The 22,956-nt window shown below is 41.0% G+C and overlaps 1 protein-coding gene across 2 annotated transcripts in view; it reads left to right on the top strand.

Annotated features, from left to right (window-relative positions):
- Positions 1 to 22,956, top strand: part of LOC127620875 (semaphorin-3F-like) — a 62,834-nt gene that overhangs the window by 23,984 nt on the left and 15,894 nt on the right. For both annotated transcript variants that reach the window (XM_052094209.1, XM_052094208.1), the window contains exon 2: positions 3,695 to 3,823. In XM_052094209.1, coding sequence (XP_051950169.1) covers positions 3,730 to 3,823 — 94 coding nt within the window. In that variant the 5' untranslated portion in view covers positions 3,695 to 3,729. The remainder of the gene's footprint in view (positions 1 to 3,694; positions 3,824 to 22,956) is intronic.

The following is a 22,956-nucleotide window of genomic DNA, read 5'->3' as shown; positions in this document are numbered from 1 at the left end:
TAATAAAATACATTAAACTGGTGAGCAGCCGTGTAATAAGCATGATAATGCACAGTCAGCCAGTCATTATTGCAAATAAACCCCTTCAGAACGATACAAGACCTCTCTGCTTCACGTCTGCTCAGTGTCTGGATCATCATGTCAAGGTTTATTTTGTGATAATGAGTGGCTGACTGTGCATTATTATCTTTATTATTTTTATCTTTTGAGTAAATGTATATAAAAGAGCCAAAAGACATTGTGTAGGAGCACTCAGCCTCTCCTGTCTGTCTGTATCAGTGACTTCAACTATTTTTAACACACTAACCATAATGTGTTTGTTCCTGGTAATCTTTTAAAATCTTCACAGACTAGGCATTACCACCTTTTAAGGGTAATAGACAGTGGAGATTTCAGCAGTGTTTTGCATTGTTTTATGAATCTCGCACATCAATTTTGCTCAATACTTGTCTTAAAAAAAATTGCCAAAACGACTGCTTCAAATGCACGAGTGCATTTTTATTTAAGCATTTCTGATCTCCAGATTTAATTTATGGTAATTCTGTGCATTTACCAAGGCTAAAGAATTGTGTCATTTGGCTATTGTTCCTCATTTTTCATTGCTTGTAATGTGTCATTTAATTCTGGCAGAGGGCCAAACTCCAGCACTTTAAAGTGCATAACAAAACTACCTCAAAAGAGAGGCCTGGTAGAACTTAAACAAACCTGTTAAATTACAATGGCGTTGTGTACTTTTGTGATGATTGTGGTGATTGTCATTTCAAATACAATATATTTTCCTCACTGTGTAGTCTGTTGAATTGAAGTTGTGCTGTTTTGTCATGTCAGTGTCTTAATCAATCTGCCAGGGTTTATTTTGCATCACTGCCCGTCTGACTGTACACTATCCTGCTTATAACATGGCTACTTATCATAAAAATGAATACATGGAAATGAAAGGTTGATATGGTTCTTATTATTTATTTATTTTTTGAGGAGAAGGATACCGTGGAGTGATATGAAAGACCACAGCTTGGAAGGAAATTGGTTGCCTGATACAATGGTCAGTTATACTAATCAGCAGTCATTAGGCCTACACCAAAAATATTTGACAGCAATTTACTAAGAATCAAGTATTTCAGAGAGCTGTGTAATAAATCAGAGCTTACTGTCTTTGTGGAACACCAGAACATTTTGATTAAAAAAACATGCTAACAAGTGAATGCATTCATGTTTTGGGTATCCCTAGTTAAGCATGTAAATCTGTGTACACAGCATGCATAGATATGTGCTCACCGTGTTTAACACCCCATAATGCTGTTCCCTGCCGGTTGGGACTAAGAGTTTAAGATTTAAAGCAATACAGTGTGACATGGATTTGCTCTGGCTGCAAGAATTTGGCAGACCTATTAAAGAAACGATTGCTCTCTGACTGCATAGTTTTCTAATCTCTTTTAGGCATATGTCTCTGCTGCAGAAAGACCTGCTGCCCTCTCCCACACAATCCAACACTAGTTATGTGGAAAAGGGCAGATCGGTTCAGATATTTGTGTCTTTTTTAAAGGGATAGTTCGGTCAAAAATGAAAATTCAGTCATACTCATACTCATGTTGTTGTAAATGCACAAAAAACACAAAAGGAATACTAGGTAGGGGTGAGTAAAAATATACATTTTAAGATGCACTTGCATTTGTATCTTCATTTGAACAAGCCTGATAGCATTACTTAAATCCCTTGATCAATCTTTTACTCCATGTGCATCTCTCTACAATGAGAGGAAATCTCTTGCATTTGCAACTAAATTTTGCACTATTTGACAAAAAATGTATATATTTTTGCAACTTGCTGGTAAATGTTTATATTTCAATCACCAGTAATTGTGTAGTATAGTGGTGGAGTATTCAGCAGCGAGATCGTTTCACTGCATGTTGAGAGTAAAAGTTGTTCTGTGTAATGTGTGTCCAAAGACAACATCCACGCAACCATTTGTCATTGAATAATGTTTCTTTTAAAACCATTTCTGGTCTCTACATGCAGTTGTTGGTAAAAAAAAACAAAAACAAAGAAAAAATATTTACTTCTAATCACTCATAACACCGGTGAGATGAAGCCATTTGATTCTCTCTCGTTAATGTTCTCATATTTACAGATGCTCTTTAAAGAACAGCCGGTTTTCTTAAAGAGACAGTACCGTTTTTAACACGTGTTCAACAAATCAATGTAAATAGTACATATTATGCAATTAAACAAAACAAATGTCCATCCATCCATCCATCCATCCATCCATCCATCGTCAACCGCTTATCCTGCGTACAGGGTCGCGGGGGGCTGGAGCCTATCCCAGCTAACACTGGGCGAAAGGCGGGGGACACCCTGGACAGGTCGCCAGTCCATCGCAGGGCCACACATAGACAGACATACACTCACACTCACCTCCACATCCACATCCACATCCACATCTAGGGCAATTGTTTTGGAGACACCAATTAAGCTAGCCTGCATGTCTTTTGGATGGTGGGAGGAAGCCGGAGTACCCGGAGAGAACCCACGCAGACACGGGGAGAACATGCAAACTCCACACAGAAAGGCCGGGGCAACCAGGGTTTCAACCCACAACCTTCTTGCTGTGAGGCGACAGTGCTAACCGCTGCACCACCGTGCCGCCTACAAAACAAATGTAACAAAATATAATATTCAATATAATAGAATATTTATTGATTGAATATACATGCAGTATTTGTCCAAAATGATAAAAAAAAATATCATTTTAAATAAGAAGTCAAATTAATAGTTTTTTAATGTACCTAGTTAGAATGTCCCCTGTATAATTAACAGCATTAGCTGAGAGAGAATGTTCATTCATATGTAAGCAAAAGGAACATAACTGAAATATACCCATATAAATTGATATCAAATTGAATCTAATAGAATCGAAATCAAATCAAGAGCTTGTGAATTGGTTTGAATCAGGAATTCTGTATCAATACCCAGTCAGTAACCATTCACGTTCATTGCATTTGTGTTCTATGGAAGAAAATAAATTATACAGGTGTGGAACAACAAGAGGGGTGAGTAAATTATGACAGAATTGGCATTTTTTGGGTGAACTATCCCTTTAAGTAAAAAAAAAGATTAAACAAGGAAATGGTTGAAAGCTAAAGAAAACAAAACTAAACTGTCTACCTATATACATCATTTGAGTTGCTGTGTTTTAAGTACATCCACATTGTCATTCAACTCGCCTGCAGCAGGAAGGGTGTCATTAAATGGCAGTAAATGCCCTTTTTTTGTTGAGAAATCTCACAACCCTGTCTTACTGTTTGGAAACATTTCAGTAGTCAAATATTAAAAGCCAAAAGGCCACCTTTAGTGCATTGTTTTCTTTTGGCTTTGGAGCCTCTATGCCAAGGGGTGGGACTTTTCTCAGATTTTCAGTGACCTGTAAACGTGCCCTAATCTGGGTCAGGAATTTTCAGGGTGGCTCCTCCTATGCTAACAAGACAAGTCAGTCTTTTCTTTTTGTTTAAATAATCACTCTTGTTTTATGGGCACTTATGTTGATTAATGCAAATTCCAACATTTAAACTTAATTTAAAATGAGTATAATTAATGTCAGCATCCATTGAATTAACTTACTTATATTTCACAATGCATTTCTCTTTTTGGAGCCTCTTTAGTAACTCATGAACTGTCTTTGTCTCTCTCGATCATGCAGATCTCAGTGGGTTTACTGCTGTCATTATCATCAACATGATTCAAACGCTGCAACTCATCCTGAGTTTGTGTGTCTGGGGTTGTCATGGCAACATCCGCACAGCACCCCGAGTGCACCTGTCATATAGAGGTGAGCTTTTTTTTTTTTACACAAGCACACACAGACATATATATACTGAATGTGTAAACGATACATCATTAGTGATTTAAGTGACTGGGGTTATTTAAGACGTATTACGTTCTCCTTTTTTAGTAATTAGATGCAGCGATGAAAGTGAAGTTATTATACATCTCATTATCACAAATCCTGTCTTTAGGCTTTATAAATAATTGTATCTAACAAGGTACAAATGTTCAGGCAGAAACATGAGACATTTAACAAATGTTTTAGATGAACACATTTATAATCAAATTGTCTTAAGAGGGTGGCTTCTTTTTTTGACCCAGGTCCCCCATCCCAATCCAGACTTTTAGCCAACCAATTTAAAAATACCAGATTGTATCGGTCACAACAGTAATTTAATTAATAAACCATTAAACATACATTTCAAAAGATATACAAAACTACATTTTGAAATATTAAATGTGACATTATGCAGGTTATTTATATTAAATGCACATTAATTATATTAAATGTTTTTGTTTTTTTATTACATTTATTATACTATATGTTTAATATATTAGTCCACAGACACCCAGTTGAAAACCCTGGTAATAAGCAATTGAAATTCAATTCCTAAATGCATTTCCCAAACCCTTTCAGTATTTATCTGTGGAATCTTTGGGTCTTCTAGTATTTATTTTGCAGTTCATTGGAATGGAACAATTGGAGTTCTCTTGAAAGTCTGTAGAATTTTGTTTTCATGCTTTGTAGAGCTTCTGGGCACTTTCTGTCATAAGTGGCTTTTTAATGCCTCTCTTTTTACTGTTGTTCCTCTTGTCACGCTCTCTCTTTTTCTCTCTTACTTTCTCGCTTCCTGTCTTTCTGTGTATGTTTTGAATCTGGCACCAGCATGCCTCATCTCCCAATTAATGCCCCAGATAGAGACTACCCATCATCCCCTCTGCAGGGGGATGTGTCACGGCGGGGCACAAAGAGATGCAAGCAGAGAGAGGCAGATGTTTGAAGTTTAAAAGTCAAATCTCTCCCACAAAAGCATTAGCATTTTTTTTCCCACTGAGCACGCATACGGCGGTCAAATTCCGGTGTTGAAAAGATACAGTAGAGTTGTTGAGAAGATATTGTTTTATATAATGAAAGACACTTGGCATGAAAGGCACTTGGCACAGCCGCATGCAGACACATTTATAAAACTATTTCAACCACCAGTCCTACAGAAACGCAGAGGCACAACAGGTCACTGTCTGACATGAATTTGCTCTCAGTTCTCAGAAACTGTCACACACTAAACCAGCAGGTGTCTCTGCAGTGGAGCCCCATTCCTTTGTAAAAATCCATCAGGAAGTATGTGCACAAACAAACTTGTACAGTCTCCTCCACAGGGTATTTTAGTCCACAACCTGGTGGTGTGTGCCAACCTGTGCCAATTGAGCAGGCAGAGCGGCAGTTATTCATGAAATGCTACTGTCAGAATGCTGGTGGACTTTCCTGAAGTAGAGAAAGTGGAGAAGAAAGGTTTACTTTAGTGATTTTTTTTCCTTTTACTATTACTGTTTTTTAATTCAGTAAATGCTGATTGATTTTCTTTTCCACCATAAATGAATAGTGCATCCATTAATGAAAATTCTGTCATCATTCTTAAACCTGTATGTGACGAGGGCGGAGCCGAGACATGAGCATACACTGAGTATACTTGAATCGGGCTAATCAGCTGAGAGGACCACTGGCTGACAGAATGGCTAGAAGGGTAACGTCTCCGGGGATTTGTGGCCGGCCAGCGAGGGAAAGCGAGATAAAGGGGAGCCGGAGACACCAATTCGGGAGAGAGAGAGAGACAGGCACGGCCGTGCTATATGTGTGTCTGTGTTCCTTTTATGTTGTTTTAAGTTCATTTATATCATTAAAATGTATGTGTATTGTTCAGACGGTTCCTGCCTCCTCCTTGCCCAACCCTTAACTGTTTACTGTTGTGGTGCCGAAACACGGGAGGGAGGAGGGATGTGATTTTGCGGAGTCCTCGTCGCTGCTGTCCACCCAAATGAGCAGCCATGGCTGTCTGCCAGGGGATGAAGGGGTTGCTGCAGGCCGGCAAGAGTCGTAGGAACCGCCGTCTTCCGCCGAGAAGGGGAAGAGCATTTCCGTCGGCAAGTGGTCGGAGGGCTCGTTGCCGTCCGCCGAGGGAGGAGTGACCGTGTCTGGGAACTGGCGAGCAAGTCTTTCTCTCTCTCTCTCTCTCTCTCTCTCTCTCTCTCTGTCATTCTGCCTCGCTCTTTCTCTCTCCCCTTTCGCGCCCTTAGTCTCTTCCAGGGCTCCAGAAAGGATCAGCACCCGGAGGCACCAGTTCGAGAGAGAGACCCACGCGGCTGCGTTGTGTGTCTCTCTGTTGAACTGGCGCCTCAGGCTCGTCTTTATCCCCGTCCCAGCTGATTATCCATGTGTCCTCACAGCCCGGCCTGTCCCCGCCCTCCTCCTCGTCAAACTGTATCATCATATTCTTTATTCCGTGATACCCAAAAGGTGAAATTTTGAAAATATTCTGGCCTTTATATATATATATATATATATTTCAAGTGAATGATGAATTGGGCTGTCATGCTCCAAAAAGTACCATAAAGGTATTATTAATAAAACCAACAATATGTTCCCCCAATACAATTGCTATTGTATGGCTTTCTAAGATTTGGAATATAGGATAGATCATATGGATTACTTTTATGATACTTTTAAGGTGCTATCGTTGTAATTTTGGAGCTTGATAGTTTGATAATCTTGATAATCTTAATTTTGTCTATGGAAGAAATAAGGGTGTGGAACAACATGCGGGTGAGTAAATATAGTTTAAAAAAAATAGTAATTAGAGTTATACTCTACCCCACTCTGAGAGAAACAGTATGACAGAAAGGAACTATATTTGTCTCTGAAATATAGTACAGGTATTTTTGAGTGTCTTTGTGTGTGTGTGTGTGTGCGTGCGTGCGTGTGCGTGCGTGCGCGTGCGTGCGTGTGTGTGTGTGTGTGTTAGTAAGGGTGATTATGACCCTGGGTTGTGTGGGGTTATAATGTGCGTAGGTGACAGTGGGATAGATCCCTGTTCTGAGAAATGGAATTGGCCCGTGGCATTTGAGGTTATTTTTAGCCTGTGTGGTTGCTGTGTTTATCCCAGCCAAAGCAAAGGGAAGCCCCCCCAAAGCATGGCAGGGATCACAGCCAGCAACCTGCTCCAAAATACCACATAGACAATGTTTGTGGATTCAGCTGGTGTCATCCAACCTGAATCCTTCTCCACCCCACAGCAGAGCCACTGGCTTTTGAAAGACTTTGTCAAGATCAGGCAGGGCTGGTTCATTCATTTGTGGAGCCCTTGGCAAGATTATGACAATATGCACTGTATTCATTTATTTTTCTTAAAGGGATAGTTCACCCAAAAATTAAAATTTAATCATCCTCATTTTGTTCCAAACTTTTTTGACACCGTTTAAATTAATAGTTGCAGTAAAAAAGGTAAAATTACCATGAACTAGATGTATACATGCATCTTTATCTTACAGTTCTGCGCTTATTAGTGCACAGTGAGGATCGCCGCGCGACTCCCAAGCTCTCTGTCTACATTGAAGTACGTCATTCTGCGTTCACGATACACATAAGCTGTTTTGTGCCGTTCTTTAATGGAGCCTTTCTTTTTTCTTAATTTTATAGTTTTGTGCAATAAGATGTTAGTTATTTAGCCTTTTTTTTTTGTTGAATATCTGTTTTTACCATGTTGAAGTGCTGCGCTTGGCATCCATATATTCATCTAAAACATGTCTGATCAGAGTCAAGTGACCATAACTATGCCTAATTATACATATTATCCTTAACATGACTAGTCTTCAAACCTCTGACCAACTAGACAATTTAAAACAAATTATTACATCAATATTCCAAACCAGTATGATTTCTTTCTTCAGTAGAACACAAATAAAAGAATGTTCAGAACAATCTCAGTCACCAGTCACTTTCAGTGCAATCTTCTTCCATGGATGGTGACTGAATGGCCTCTGAGGCCAGTGTCCTCGTATTGGGAATTTAGGTGTACACATTTGTTATTTGTAACAAAGCCACAATTATTATTTTTCCACTGTTAACAATAGTGTACTGTACATGCATTCTCTTGTTAAACATAATATACATTTATACCATTAAGTATACGGTAAATTCATACTTAACGTTATACCTAACCCTAAATTAAAACCTTCAGAGTGATACAAGACCCCTCCGCGAAAGGGTTTATTGTGCGATAACAACCGGTTTACTGTACATAATCCTGCTTATTATATGGCTACTAACAAAATAAACAAATAAATGGACAAAATATTGATTACGTAATTTGAGAAGAAAGAAATCGTTTAACAGCTTATATCCACCTCCAGCTTGCATCAGAATTCATTTGGTGTTTATTTTGTTATTAATGAATGTCTAACTACTCACTATGCATTTTGTTACAAGACCAATTGCCAAATAAATAAATAAATACACATTAAATATTTATTGAGTTGAAATTATTTTATTGGCTTACTTGTAGAGATCGCAGAGTGATCCGAGAGGCAGGAAAGGTGGCTCGCAAATACCCTGATGAGTAGTCTGATATGTGGATGTGCGGTTGTGACAGATATAAATACCGTTAGATGGTGACATTAACCAATCAAAATATCTGAGTATTCCAGAGAGCCCTGTAATATGTTAAGCTAACTACCTGTTAATCAATTAACATTTGTTGCAGTAGCATTTTCACATTATTTTTCAGTTACAGTTTGGTGAATCTGGACAACCAGCATAGCTTTTCTGATGAAGATGGTTGACTAGGAAACAACATGCGCTGTTCTTCTCAGCAGTTTTGTTAGATGAAAGCCTTACAAATTATTACTAATGGGTTCTTCTCTCATATATGACCATCCAAGTTTCTTGTGCCAAGTGTTTGTAGGCAGAAACATTTATAATGAGGTCATGTAGAGTTTTGCATTTCATCTACAATCAACATTTCCTTCCCAGGAGAAACCAATGAGACAATTTAGCCTCATGTCCTTTCCTGTGAAAAATGCTCTGGGTTTTTGCTGGCCTTGAACCAGTCTCCCATGTCTAAGTAATGATCTGGAATTTGTTTTAATAAATGCTGTAAAATCCAGAGCACAGTTTCATTATATTTTATAATTCTCATGATACTCTTTTCCAGTCTTTTGGCATTCAGCCTACAGTTCTTTTGGTCTGCAGCCACAAATTAAACAAAGACAATGTTTGAAAACTTTGCTACGATGTGTCGGAAGCTGGGTTAATCTCATTCTCTGGAATTTTAGCTCATTAGATTTGGTTGAGAACAGTCTTCACTGCAGAGTAGGCATTCAGATGCTATGTATGGATCTGTTTAAAAGCCATTCCTGTCAGAATCAAACTGTAAACATGGCACAGCGAGAGACATGGCAACCCTAATTTTAAAGGCCAAATGTATTTATAGTTATTCACAATGGAAAAAAGGGACTAAAACTAGGGACTAGTTTGTAAAAATAGCATATAGTCACGACTATCAATGCTCATCCAAATCCTACATGCTCTCCCAGATATATGGATCCCTGCAAATAATGTAATCTGATCCCGCTTCCTCATTATATGTTAGACTGAAATAGAGCTATACAGAGAAACATGTGTTGGGTGTAGCATAATGGTTAAGATTTCGAACTGTTTACACAAAGGTTACAAGTTCAGGACAGATAATAAATGGTTAGATGTGTGCAAATTAAAGTTGAAATAACATGGACCAGTGGTTTTAACAGAATCATATGCCACTGATTAACAACCTCGGAGCTCACAGTAGGTCTGTCTTTAAAGGTTCATAAACTATTGTTAATCAATAAATGGTGTTTTGGTTGATTCAACCAAATGGTTCAACAAATACATCTGCAAAATCAATTCTCCTTTGGAATTTTTACTTCTGGAACCTGACTGTTGCGCTCTATTGCAATTCAGCAAATTCCTCTTACTGTCATTCCAATTCAAAATTCTGTTAGGTGTGGCCAATTCAATTCAAATTCCAAATGAATCAAAAGGAAGCTCATTTTTTAATTCTGAAATCTGCCCAACCCTGGTGTACTATAAGTTACTTTTCAGTAAAAGAGCTTCTTAAATGGCACCTCAATATGCAATGGAAATGCATTTACATGTAGAAACCTGGTCATGACCTAAATATTTAGATTTCTTTTGCAAGAGAGCGGTAAAGTCAGTGAAGTAAGACCAGCACAGGGTTTAGGAAAGAAGCTGTCAGAACCGACTCACAGCAGGAGTTTAAAAAAGGCTCAAACTAAAAATGTCCAAAAGAAATATACAGACATGGATGGTTCCCTTTACTTTTTATACAGTCTGTGTCTATTTTCTGAGCAGACTGAAGTGAATTGCTGACACAGCTCCTAACATGCCAGCCTTTTCCAGACTTTTTATGAGGTTTTCTTATTCACAATGGCAAAAACTGCTGTTCACATGCCTTCAGAAAATGTATGTTTTTTGCAGTAGATACATAAAGCTGCTATATAAACATGTCTATCTACAAAACCCTAAGGTTGTTCTGTGTATGACTTGTTTTCTTCCATAGAACACTTAGATGTTAGGCAAAATGTTAGTCTCAGTCACCTTTCACTGCCATTGCATCTTTTTTTCAAAACAATGAAAGTGAATGGTAACTGAGGCTGTCAGTCCTTAACGTTCTGCCTAGTATCTGTTCCACAGGAAAAAAAAAAAAGTAATTTGGAACATCATGAGGGTGAGGAAATGAGGGCAGAATTAATATTTTTAAATAACACTTGACATTGCATTGATTAACACATATGGGGAGTGCCTTCTTACACTACCAAGTTGACACCTCTCTGCAGTAACGCAAATATTGTAATTTTGGCTATGGTGTCTCAGCCCTGCCTGTTTTGGCACAAAGCTGTCCGCTTTAAATGCAGGTGTGCAAACACTATTTTCTCAGAATTTCTTCCTTCAAGACAGTGATGAATCACTTGTATAGAAGCCCTCTTCCCTTCGCCGTCGACAACACGTGTCAGCGGGCGGAATCTTCACGGCAACGAGTAGACACTCCACTCCCATGCACTGCTCCGGCGAACATCCTCGCTGCTTGACACTTCGCTGGTCAACGGCCTCGGGATCCTAATTCCCCACAGCGCATCGGCAGGAGTTATGTATCCTTACAAGCAATTGTATATTTTGTGCTACATATTACATATATATATATATATATATATCTGAAAGAGTCGCTTATGTGTTCGCGTCTTTTTGAAGATGTCGTTTCGTAAGTGTTCCTTGTGTGAGAGGCACATTCTGCCGTCAGACCTGCATGAGAGCTGCGTTCACTGTCTGAGCTGTGCCCAAGCACAGACAGTTCTCATGGAGACAGACTGCCCTTACTGCGAGGGCATGAAACAAACTTTGCTTGTAAATTGCCCTCTTTCTGAGGGATAATTCAGCCTCACGCACCATCCCACCCGCCTCTTCTGTGATACCCGAGAATTCACTCGAGGAGGCACGGCGGGATGAATTTGAGGTGGACCTTGTGCTAGCACACACTGTGAGTCCCTCAGTCTCCACATGATGATGTGATATCTTTGCTGATACGTTATGTGTGAGACGAGCTCCGGCCCTCTGAAAGAGCATGCGGCCTCATCTCGTTCGGTTCCATGTCTCTCGCTGTATCAGGCGAGTGGTCAGTGGATGACGCTGCCGCCCATTCCCCCAGCAAGGGCGAGGAGCATGCACATGCCACTGACAGGGAGATACTCTGTGTCCTTACAAGGGTGGTCAAAGAGCTCGGCCTCGAGTGGTATCCCTTAAGAACCTGAACAGTCTGGCCTTGATGAATGGTTCCTGCAATCTGGACTTCGTCAAGTGGCCGCGTTCCACAAATCTGCCCCATTCTTAGAGAGCGCCATCCTCTCTAATGTAGATCATGGAGAAGAGAACGGTTATGCTTAACTACCCCCTGTGGAGGCGGCGATAGCGGCACACCTCTGCTCAGCGAATAACAGAGCATGGAAATCACGCCCCTGTTGTTTCTAAAACAAGATAAATCAAATTGGTCTTGTTTTAAAGGATTTTTAGATATTTTTGCAGGAAAACAATACAAAAATTATCAAGATACGTTTGTTGCCCTAATATCAAAAGGTCTTATTAGGAAAAAATGTATTATTATTCAATGAGAATTTTCTCAATAAAAAATAGGATCGTGCTTGGTAACATGTGCATGTAAAATAGCTAGAAATAGCATTTTAGCTTAGCATAAAGCTGACAATTTACACAAGGTTTATTTCTATTTTTTCTGCTCCAAACTTACTTCAAACTTCTCTGTCTGCTCGTATGATTGTAACACATCATAAGAAAGTGTTTCACTGCTGTTCAAATGCACTTTGAATCACATCATTTATATGCATAAATGTTTTCCATCTGAAAGGATTAAATATTAAATGAAACAAATTACAATAAAATGCAAAGTAATCTCTTCAGTAATCAAAATACTTTTGAATGTAACTATTCTAATTACTAATTATTTAAATTGTAACTGTAGTAGAATACAGTTACTTATATTTTGTATTTTAAATACGTAATCCCGTTACATGTATTCTGTTACTCCCCAACCCTGCATATGGTGATCAAACCAAATTGCCCTCTGTCCTGTTATGCGGACGCGTGGCAAGCCCTAATGCGTATTTCAGAAAAACTATTCAGTATGGTTTTTCAAAACATTATGCATGTCAGCCACCCCGTTTCAATACTGTTCTGTCTTCCACTGTTTCGTCAGAAGTTGCGCCAGTGTTAAAAGCCAAAATACACAATCTCCTCATGAAAAGCACAATAGAGGTTGTGCCAAATTGTCAAGCACAAAAATTGTTTTACAGCCATTATTTTCTTGTCCCAAAGAAAGATGGGGGACTTCGGCCAATCCTGGATCTGAGACGTTTGAATCGCACACTTGAAGCGCCCATTCAAAATTATTTCTCAGAAACACATGTACGCCCACACGATTGGTTTGCATCGATAGATCTGAAGGATGCGTACTTTCAAATACAAATTGTATGACATTACAGGATGTTTCTAAGATTTGCGTTTGAGGGAACAGCATATCAGTTCAAAGTCCTGCCCTTCGGACTTTCTCTGGCTCGCACATTCACAAAGTGAATCTTATGCGGTTCTCGCCCCTCTGAAACTGAACGCCGTGCGCATCTTGAACTACCTCAATGATTGGCTGTTACTGGTACAATAAGAGCACGCTCTCCCCAAGCCAACAAATCTCTTTTTGGGTGTCCACCTCGACTTCACGAGCAGGCATGTGCACCTCACAAGCGAGCGCTTTCAGGCCATTCTACAGTGTCTGTCTCAGTTCAAACTGGGGAGAACACTTCCACAGAAGCCATTTAAAAAAGCATTGGGGTTTATGGCGGCATTTATTCCATTAGGTCTCTTACACATGAGGCATTTTCAGTGCTGTCTCAAGCGGCGTGTGCCATGACGTGCTTGGCGCCATGGGCGCCTGTGCATCACTATATTCCACCATTATATAGCTGCTTTAGCACCTTGGACAGCTCCTGCCTTTTACTAGCGAGGTATCACTCTGGTGCATAATGTCAGGCAGAAAGTGGTGACTACGGATGCTTCCAACACAGGGTGGGGTGGGGCGGTGCGGTGTGCGATGAGTGCCTGAATTTCGGCACATGGACAGGTGTGAAGAAAGTGTGGCACATCAACCACCTAGAGCTATCGGCTGTATTACTGGCCTTAAAGACTTTTCAGTCAGAAATAGCAGACTGTCATGTCCTGGTTCGCTCAGACAATATGATAGTTGTGGCATATACTGTATAAACTGCCATGGCAGAATTTATTCACCGCCACTGTTGAGACCTCCTCCTGTGGAGCGAGCGTCATCTCTCCATGAGAGCGACATATGACCCAGGCTTCTTGAATTTCAGCCGGCAACTATTTTCATGCCAAGGGGTGATACCGGGCAAATGGAATCTTCATCCTCAAACTGTATTGAGGATTTGGAAAATATTCAGCAAAACAGAAATCGATTATTTGCCTCAGCGGGGAACACCCACAGTCCCAAGCCCTGCTGGGAGCGGATGCAATGCATTTCCCCCAAGTCAAGTCTATTCTATTCAAGATTCTATTAGTTGCACTGAAATGGCCCAACCAGCTATAGTTTCTGGAAATTATGGAGATGCTGTAAAGCTCATCATGGGAAATACAGCTGAGCAGGGATCTCCTCTCACAGGCGCAAGGCACAATTTGGCATCCCCAGCCCAAGCTGTGGAACCTGCATATGTGGCCCCAGAACGGAGCACGCTAAATGCGCCAGTATTGACGCATCCAGTCATGAACACCATTTCACAGGCCAGAGCACAGTCCACGAGACACCTCTACGTTCTAAAATGGAATGTGTTCACTGATTCGTGTCTCTCACATGGCAAAGACCTAATAAGCTGCCCCATACATGAAATTGTCATATTTCATCAAGAGCGATTAGAAGCAGGACTCACTCCTTCAACGCCCAAAGTGGATGTGGCGACTATATCACGCACATGAAGCCAGCACCACTATTGGCAAGCATGATTTAATCTTAAAGTTCCTTAAAGGAGCAAGATGATTAAACCCACCTCGGCCGTCTACGGTCCCGACTTGGGACTTAATTTTAGCCCTAAAAGCTTTCGCAGGGCCCCCCTTCGAGCCTTTAAGACTGCAGTACTGCTGGCTCTGGCCTCAGTAAAACGGGTCGGTGACCTGTATGCACTATCAATTGAAAAGGCCACTATCAAACCCAGAAAAGGCTATGTACCTAAGGTTCTAACAACGCCCTTCAGAGCACAGGTGGCTCACATTCAGGCCATTTGTTATGCCCTGTGCGGGTGATAAATGCTTACGTTGAGCTTTCCCGCCAGTACAGACTGTCTGATCAGCTCTTTGAATGCTATGATACGAGGATGCACGAAAGGAATGTCCATCCCAAAGCAAAGACTTTTATCACTGGATTGTCAATGTAGTTTCCCTGGCTTATGAGTCGCAGGGTAAGACTTGCCCAATTGGTGTTAAATCAAAATCATGGGCATGGACGAATGGTGTGTCCATAAAAGACATATGTTTTGCAGCAGGATGGTCTTCTCAAAACACATTTGCAAGATTTTACAACCTAAATGTAACGTCTCTCTCTTCACAAGTCCTCTTTGTTTAGATCAAATCAAATCAAATCAAATCACTTTATTGTCACACTACCATGTACACAAGTGCAACAGTAGGTGAAATTCTTGTGTGCAGTTCCGAGCAACATAGCAGTCATGACAGTGACGAGACATATACCAATTACAGTAAACAACATACTTACACAACAACAATTTACATATCAAATGTACACATATTTACACAACACAATAATTATATACAATGCACAGTAATCAATACACACAATATAGAATACACAATATACAATAAGTGGGAGTATATGAAATATATATATAAGTAGTTTAATTGAGGAGAATATGTTGACAGTCCAGTGTGAGATTATAGATTAATAAAGTGCAGTGCTAATTATTGATCCTGATAGATCAAGTGTTCAACAGTCTGACTGCTTGGGGGAAGAAGCTGTCATGTAGTCGGCTGGTGCGGGTCCTGATGCTGCGATACCGCCTGCCTGATGGTAGCAGTGAGAACAGACCATGACTCGGGTGGCTGGAGTCTCTGATGATCCTCTGAGCTTTTTTCACACACCGCCTTGTGTATATGTCCTGGAGGGAGGGAAGCTCAACTCCGATGATGTTTCTGGCAGTTCGCACCACCCTTTGCAGCGCTTTGCAGTTGTGGGCGGTGCTATTGCCGTACCAGGCGGTGATGCAGCCAGTCAGGATGCTCTCTACAGTACTAGTGTAGAACCGTGTGAGGATGTGATGGTTCATTCCAAACTTCCTCAGCCGTCTCAGGAAGAAGAGGCTCTGGTGAGCCTTCACAACAGCCTCAGTGTGGATGGACCATGTGAGTTCCTCAGTAATGTGGACACCGAGGAACTTGAAACTGCTGACTCTCTCCACCGGTGCTCCATTAATGGTGATGGGGCTGTGTACTCTGTCTTTTCTCCTGAAGTCCACTACAAGCTCCTTGGTTTTACTGACGTTGAGGGAGAGGTTGTGCTCCTGACACCAGCGTGTCAGTGTGTGCACCTCCTCTCTGTAGGCTCTTTCATCATTGTCAGTGATCAGACCTACCACCGTCGTATCGTCAGCAAACTTAATGATGGTATTGGAGCTATGTGTTGCCACACAGTCATGCGTGTATAGGGAATACAGGAGGGGGCTAAGAACACAGCCCTGTGGGGCTCCAGTGTTGAGGGTCAGTGATGAGGAGGTGTTGCTGCCCATTCTAACCACCTGATGTCTGCCTGACAGGAAATCCAGGATCCAGCTGCACAGTGAGATGTTTAAGCCCAGAGCCCGGAGTTTCATATCAAGCTTGGAGGGCACTATGGTGTTGAATGCTGAGCTGTAGTCTACAAACAGCATTCTCACATATGTGTTCCTTTTTTCCAGATGGGAGAGAGCAGTGTGTAGTGTAGATGCAATGGCACAGTAGTGGAGCGGTTGTTACGGTAGGCAAACTGCAATGGGTCCAAAGAGGTGGGCAGAACAGAGCAGATGTAATCTCTGATTAACCTCTCAAAGCATTTGCTGATGATGGGGGTCAGAGCAACAGGACGCCAGTCATTTAGGCAAGTGATTGTGGCTTGCTTCGGTACAGGCACAATGGTTGATGTTTTGAAGCATGTGGGGACTACAGACAGGGAGAGGGACAGATTGAAAATGTCCGTAAAAACACCAGCCAGTTGATTCGCGCACGCTCTGATGACGCGGCCCGGAATGCCGTCTGGACCCGCGGCTTTACGGATGTTCACCCGTCGGAAGGATCGGGTTACATCCACAACAGAGACGGAGAGTGAACCAACCTCTGTAGCGTCAGCCGCGAATACTCTCTCCGCGAGGGCGACGTTATTGTCCTCAAAACGAGCATAAAATGTATTAAGTTCGTCCGGGAGTGATGCAGCGATGTTCATGGCGGAGTCTTTATTCCGTTTGTAGACCGTGATGGTGTTAATTCCCTGCCACATACTTCTAGAGTCAGTGGTGTTGAACTGACCTTCAAGCTTGTGCCTGTACTGGCGTTTGGCTGCACTGATGGTGTTACGGAGGGCATAACTGGCTTGTTTATGCTCCTCCGTGTTAGGAGAATTAAAAGCGGAGGTCCGCGCATTGAGTGCCACGCGAACATCGCCGTTAACCCATGGTTTCTGGTTGGGGTATATCCGTATTGTTTTGGTCGGAACAACATCCTCTACGCACTTCCTGATGAAACACGTTACGCTGTCAGCGTAAACCTCGATGTCGTCATCAGAGGCGGACTGGAACATCTCCCAGTCCGCGTGATCAAAACAGTCTTGTAGCGCAGAGTCTGATTGGTCCGACCAGCACTGGATCGCTCTGAGGGTGGGTGCATCCCGTTTCAGTTTCTGCCTGTACGCGGGCAGAAGCAGAACGGAATTGTGGTCCGATTTGCCAAGTGGGGGGCGGGGGAGGGATTTGTAGCCATCCCGGAAAGGAGAGTAACAATGGTCTAAAACCGGTCCCCTCGTGTGTTTAACTTTATGTGTTGGTGGTATTTTGGAGCGATTGTTTTGAAGTTGGCTTTGTTAAAGTCCCCGGTAACAATGAACGCAGCCTCAGGGTGCGCGGTTTCCTGCTCACTTATACTCCTATACAGTTCCCTGAGTGCCCGGTCTGTGTCGGCTTGTGGGGGGATGTACACAGCAGTGATGATGACCGCTGTGAATTCCCTCGGTAGCCAGAATGGGTCGACACATAAGCATGAGCTATTCCAGGTCAGGAGAGCAGAAAGACTTTATGAAATGTACATTCCTCTGATCACACCATGATTTGTTGATCATAAAACATACACCACCACCTCTGCTTTTACCTGAGAGGTCTTTCGCTCTGTCCGCTTGGTGCACGGAAAAGCCCTTGATTTTGATGGCCAAGTCTGGAATCTCCGCAGCCAGCCAGGTTTCTGTAAGGCATATAACGCAGCAGTCCCTCGTCTCTCGTTGGAAAGAGATCCGCGCTCTCAGCTCGCAGAGCTTGTTGTCCAGAGACTGAACATTTGCCAGTAGTATACTGGGTAGCGGGGGTCGATTTGCACGACATCTTACTCTGATGAGAACGCCGGCTCGTTTTCCTCTTTTCCTTCTGCGTTTCCGCGGCCGAGCAGCCCAGACAAAGGGCTCCGCCGGCGTGTTTGTAAACAGCGGGTCGGCATTAAGGAATTTGAAGTCCGGTTTTCGATGTGTAATTGTAGAACCAATGTCCATAAGTGTTTGTCTGTCGTAAACAATAAGGCAGACAACATCCAAGACAAAAAACAAAGAACTGTAAACAAAACAAACAATAAACCGCAGTGTTGTATCGGAGCTCGCAACGCAGCAGCCATACTCTGCGCCATCTTGAGTGCTTGCTATTTCGTTGGCCAAATAGCAATGAGCTCCCCATCATTTTACACAACCGCCTGCATTCAAGTTGTTGTAATTTACCATAAGCACTTACATTATAAATAAACTCCCCTCCCAACTGGGTTCGTGAAGGAGATAATTCATACTATATGACTATATTAATTCTGAGTGCTCCCCCCCTGGCCCAACATGAGGGCCACTCACTGCGGCATACTCATGTCGGTCACCTTCCCACGAGACTACGGCATCATATTTCCTTTCTGTGAGGTTATGTCGTGTAGTGCTGCGTGATGGGATTCTGTTCCCCATATACATTAATCAATGCGTGATTGCGTAACATTTACATACATGTCCTCATTTCCCTGAGAAAAAGGGAACAAGACATTGCGAATGCTAGCCGCACTAAAGACTCTTGAGTTCTTGAGGAATGAGTGATCCACTCCTTGTTTCTCTGTCAGAAATTCAGGAAATGCTCTTTACGCAACTGCTTTTATAGCAGACAGCTTCTCGCCAAAACAGGCGGGGCTCAAACACCATAGTCAATATTAGAAAATTGGCACTATTGTAGAGAGGTTTCAACTAGGTCATGTAGGAAGGCACACCCCATATGCGTTAATCAACCCAATGTCTCATTTCCTTCGTCTCAGGGAACCAAGGTTATGTACGTAATGAGACGTTTTACACTGCACATTAATTGAGAGGTCTGGTGTCTTATTCCTCCTAACAGCCTTGCATAACATTATTTACAGGCAATAGAGGGGCTGTTAAACAAGGCGCAACTTTCCACAACTCATTGTTCAACATGTTCCAGGCTTATCAGTTTGTTTCTGTATGTTAGGGATTGTTATAACCACAATGTCTCCCTGTGGATCAAGTCTGAAGAACTCTCGACTACAGTGCTCCTCTTCTTAAGAGCTTTGAGACCCTTATGAGTCATAATGACCTACTAAATTAAACCAAACCACTCATGTGTATTGAGATAATCTGATTTGTAAAGAATACTGTGCACTTTTTATTATTTACAGTCACAATTGCTTTAAAGTCGTGATTTTGTCTGGCTAGCTGTTTCACATTTGTTGAGTAAAGACCTGTTTTCGGTGATGTCATCTGTTTGGTGTAATGTATATTTAAAGGATTTTATCCCGTTTAAATTAACAAATGTCTTTATGTTTCATTGATTTAAGCTACCGAATAAAGCAGATCAGACACTGTTTTCACAGATGCTATTTTTGTCCAAAAGCAATGTCATAACAGTTCTGACATATGTCATTGTACAAAAGACCATAAATCCACGTAATAATTAAAAAAAAATTAAAATGCCATATATTCTTATTAAACACACTGTAAAACAAGAGTGGAAAGGTCTGTTTTTTCTTATCTTAATTTGTCAGGTAATTTTAGACCACATCCACACTAATAGGTTTCTGTTTAAAAACGCATTAATGTTGCTGTGCTTACGCCTATCATCCACACTAGAACTTTGTTTTTCTGCACTGAAAATGGAGTGTTTCAAAAATGCTCTCCATTACTACATATTTTGGAAAACAATGAGTTTTCAAACAAAAATGGATTAGTTTTGATGTAGTTTTGATATTTTAATTCTGTGCATTATTTAAATCCCCAAAAAGTTTTTGTAGGATCATTGGCACTAACACAGTTGCTAGGTTTGGCAAAGAAGAAATGTTTGCAATTGGGACGTTGTGAGTGGAAAACTTGACTAATTTTGTCCTCCATAAATGATGTTATTAAACTCTGTTCTGGCTGCATTGCTGACCGTGCCACAAGCTGGCAAACACATGCACAGACACATATACACACAAAGAGTCAAATCTGTAGAGGCCAATTGGCAAAGAATTGTAGACTCTAGATACAGGAATCCTCAAAACGCACATGGATAATTATACATGTCATCTAATAATTTATAGAAATGTAGAGATAAACTAATATCTAACTAGATGCCACAGCTCTTATGTCAATGTACGCACATACCCACAGAAAAAAAAAGTAATTTAAATATTTCTTACAGCAGTTAAGAGTAGTTTTACCCAGAGCTCAATAAAAGATACAGTCAGGTCCATAAATATTGGGACATCGACACAATTCTAATCTTTTTGGCTCTATACCAAAATGAAATGAAACGAACAAGATGTGCTTTAACTGCAGACTTTCAGCTTTAATTTGAGGGTATTTACATCCAAATAAGGTGAACGGTGTAGGAATTACAACAGTTTGTATATGTGCCTCCCACTTTTTAAGGGACCAAAAGTAATGGGAAAATTGGCTGCTCAGCTGCTCCATGGCCAGGTGTGTGTTCTTCCCTCATTATCCCATTTACAAGGAGCAGATAAAAGGTCCAGAGTCAAGTGTGCTATTTGCATTTGGAATCTGTTGCTGTCAACTCTCAATATGAGATCCAAAGAGCTGTCACTATCAGTGAAGCAAGCTATCATTAGGCTGAAAAATCAAAACAAACCCATCAGAGAGATAGCAAAAACATTAGGTGTGGCCAAATCAACTGTTTGGAACATTCTTAAAAAGAAAGAACGCACCGGTGAGCTCAGCAACACCAAAAGACCCGGAAGACCACGGAAAACAACTGTGGTGGATGACCGAAGAATTCTTTCCCTGGTGAAGAAAACATCCTTCACAACAGTTGGCCAGATCAAGAACACTCTCCAGGAGGAAGGTGTATGTGTGTCAAAGTCAACAATCAAGAGAAGACTTCACCAGAGTGAATACAGAGGGTTCACCACAAGATGTAAACCATTGGTGAGCCTCAAAAACAGGAAGGACAGATTAGAGTTTGCCAAACAACATCTAAAAAAGCCTTCACAGTTCTGGAACAACATCCTATGGACAGATGAGACAAAGATCAACTTGTACCAGAGTGATGGGAAGAGAAGAGTATGGAGAAGGAAAGGAACTGCTCATGATCCAAAGCATACCACCTCATCAGTGAAGCATGGTGGTGGTAGTGTCATGGCGTGGGCATGTATGGCTGCCAATGGAACTGGTTCTCTTGTATTTATTGATGATGTGACTGCTGACAAAAGCAGCAGGATGAATTCTGAAGTGTTTCGGGCTATATTATCTGCTCATATTCAGCCAAATGCTTCAGAACTCATTGGACGGTGCTTCACAGTACAGATGGACAATGACCCGAAGCATACTGCGAAAGCAACCAAAGAGTTTTTTAAGGGAAAGAAGTGGAATGTTATGCAATGGCCAAGTCAATCACCTGACCTGAATCCGATTGAGCATGCATTTCACTTGCTGAAGACAAAACTGAAGGGAAAATGCCCCAAGAACAAGCAGGAACTGAAGACAGTTGCAGTAGAGGCCTGGCAGAGCATCACCAGGGATGAAACCCAGCGTCTGGTGAATTACTTCAGGCTGTAATTTACTGCAAAGGATTTGCAACGAAGTATTAAAAAGTGAAAGTTTGATTTATGATTGTTAATCTGTCCCATTACTTTTGGTCCCTTAAAAAGTGGGAGGCACATATACAAACTGTTGTAATTCCTACACCGTTCACCTGATTTGGATGTAAATACCCTCAAATTAAAGCTGAAAGTCTGCAGTTAAAGCACATCTTGTTCGTTTCATTTCAAATCCATTGTGGTGGTGTATAGAGCCAAAAAGATTAGAATTGTGTCGATGTCCCAATATTTATGGACCTGACTGTATATATGGTATAATATGGCTATTCTGAGGCATTTGCTAATATGATGACATGCTGATTACTGCAGTGATCACTTAAGGGACTTCAGAAAGTATTTCAAATCAAATTACCTTAACTGACACAAAATGAGTTTGCAGGAGTTTGATAAGCTTTTAAATTAAGTATTTTTTGTAATTAAATTTGTTAATTTATTAAATGTTATGAATTTAAACAAATGTAAATAATTTAATAAAGTTACATTTAATAAATGTAGTGTTTTAATTTTTAGTTTAAATGTTAATGTTTTAATTTGTCATTTAAAATGTATTTAATTGAATATCTTATCAAACTCTTGCAAAAAAAATTGTCAGCTCCTTTTAAATTATATCACTATCTCTCAAAAATAACACTCAAGTGACATCACTTCCCCTCTTTCAGGTATGAGTGCTTCAGTGACGTGCGGTGATGTCTTAAAGAGGCTAGGCAGTGAGTTATGAAAGCCAGATTACCTGATGTATTGTTTAAGCTAATAATACGTAATAACAGTGAACGTTACGCACAAGCGCGGCATATCAAGAAATGTACAAATCAGGATGTATATAGTGTACTCTCTCTCTCTCTCTCTCTCTCTCTCACAGACACACACACACACACACAAGCGCGTAAACAGTGAAAGTTACGCACAAGCGCGGCATATCAAGAAATGTACAAATCAGGATGTATATCGTGTATTCTCTCTCTCTCTCTCTCTCTCTCTCTCTCACACACACACACACACACACACACACACACAAGCGCACAGCCACATAGCCAATCTTTTCTTACATACCAATAAGTTTGAAATGATCGGATAATTTTTGGGCCCTTTTGCTGTACTAGTCCATCTAAGGCTGGCGTAGACCTCCCTCTTGCAATTAACTCATATTT

The sequence above is a fragment of the Xyrauchen texanus genome, chromosome 27 (assembly GCF_025860055.1).
Source record: "Xyrauchen texanus isolate HMW12.3.18 chromosome 27, RBS_HiC_50CHRs, whole genome shotgun sequence".
NCBI lineage: Eukaryota > Metazoa > Chordata > Actinopteri > Cypriniformes > Catostomidae > Xyrauchen > Xyrauchen texanus.
The sequence above is the reverse complement of the archived record's forward strand: the minus strand, read 5'-3'. Positions and strand labels throughout refer to the sequence as shown.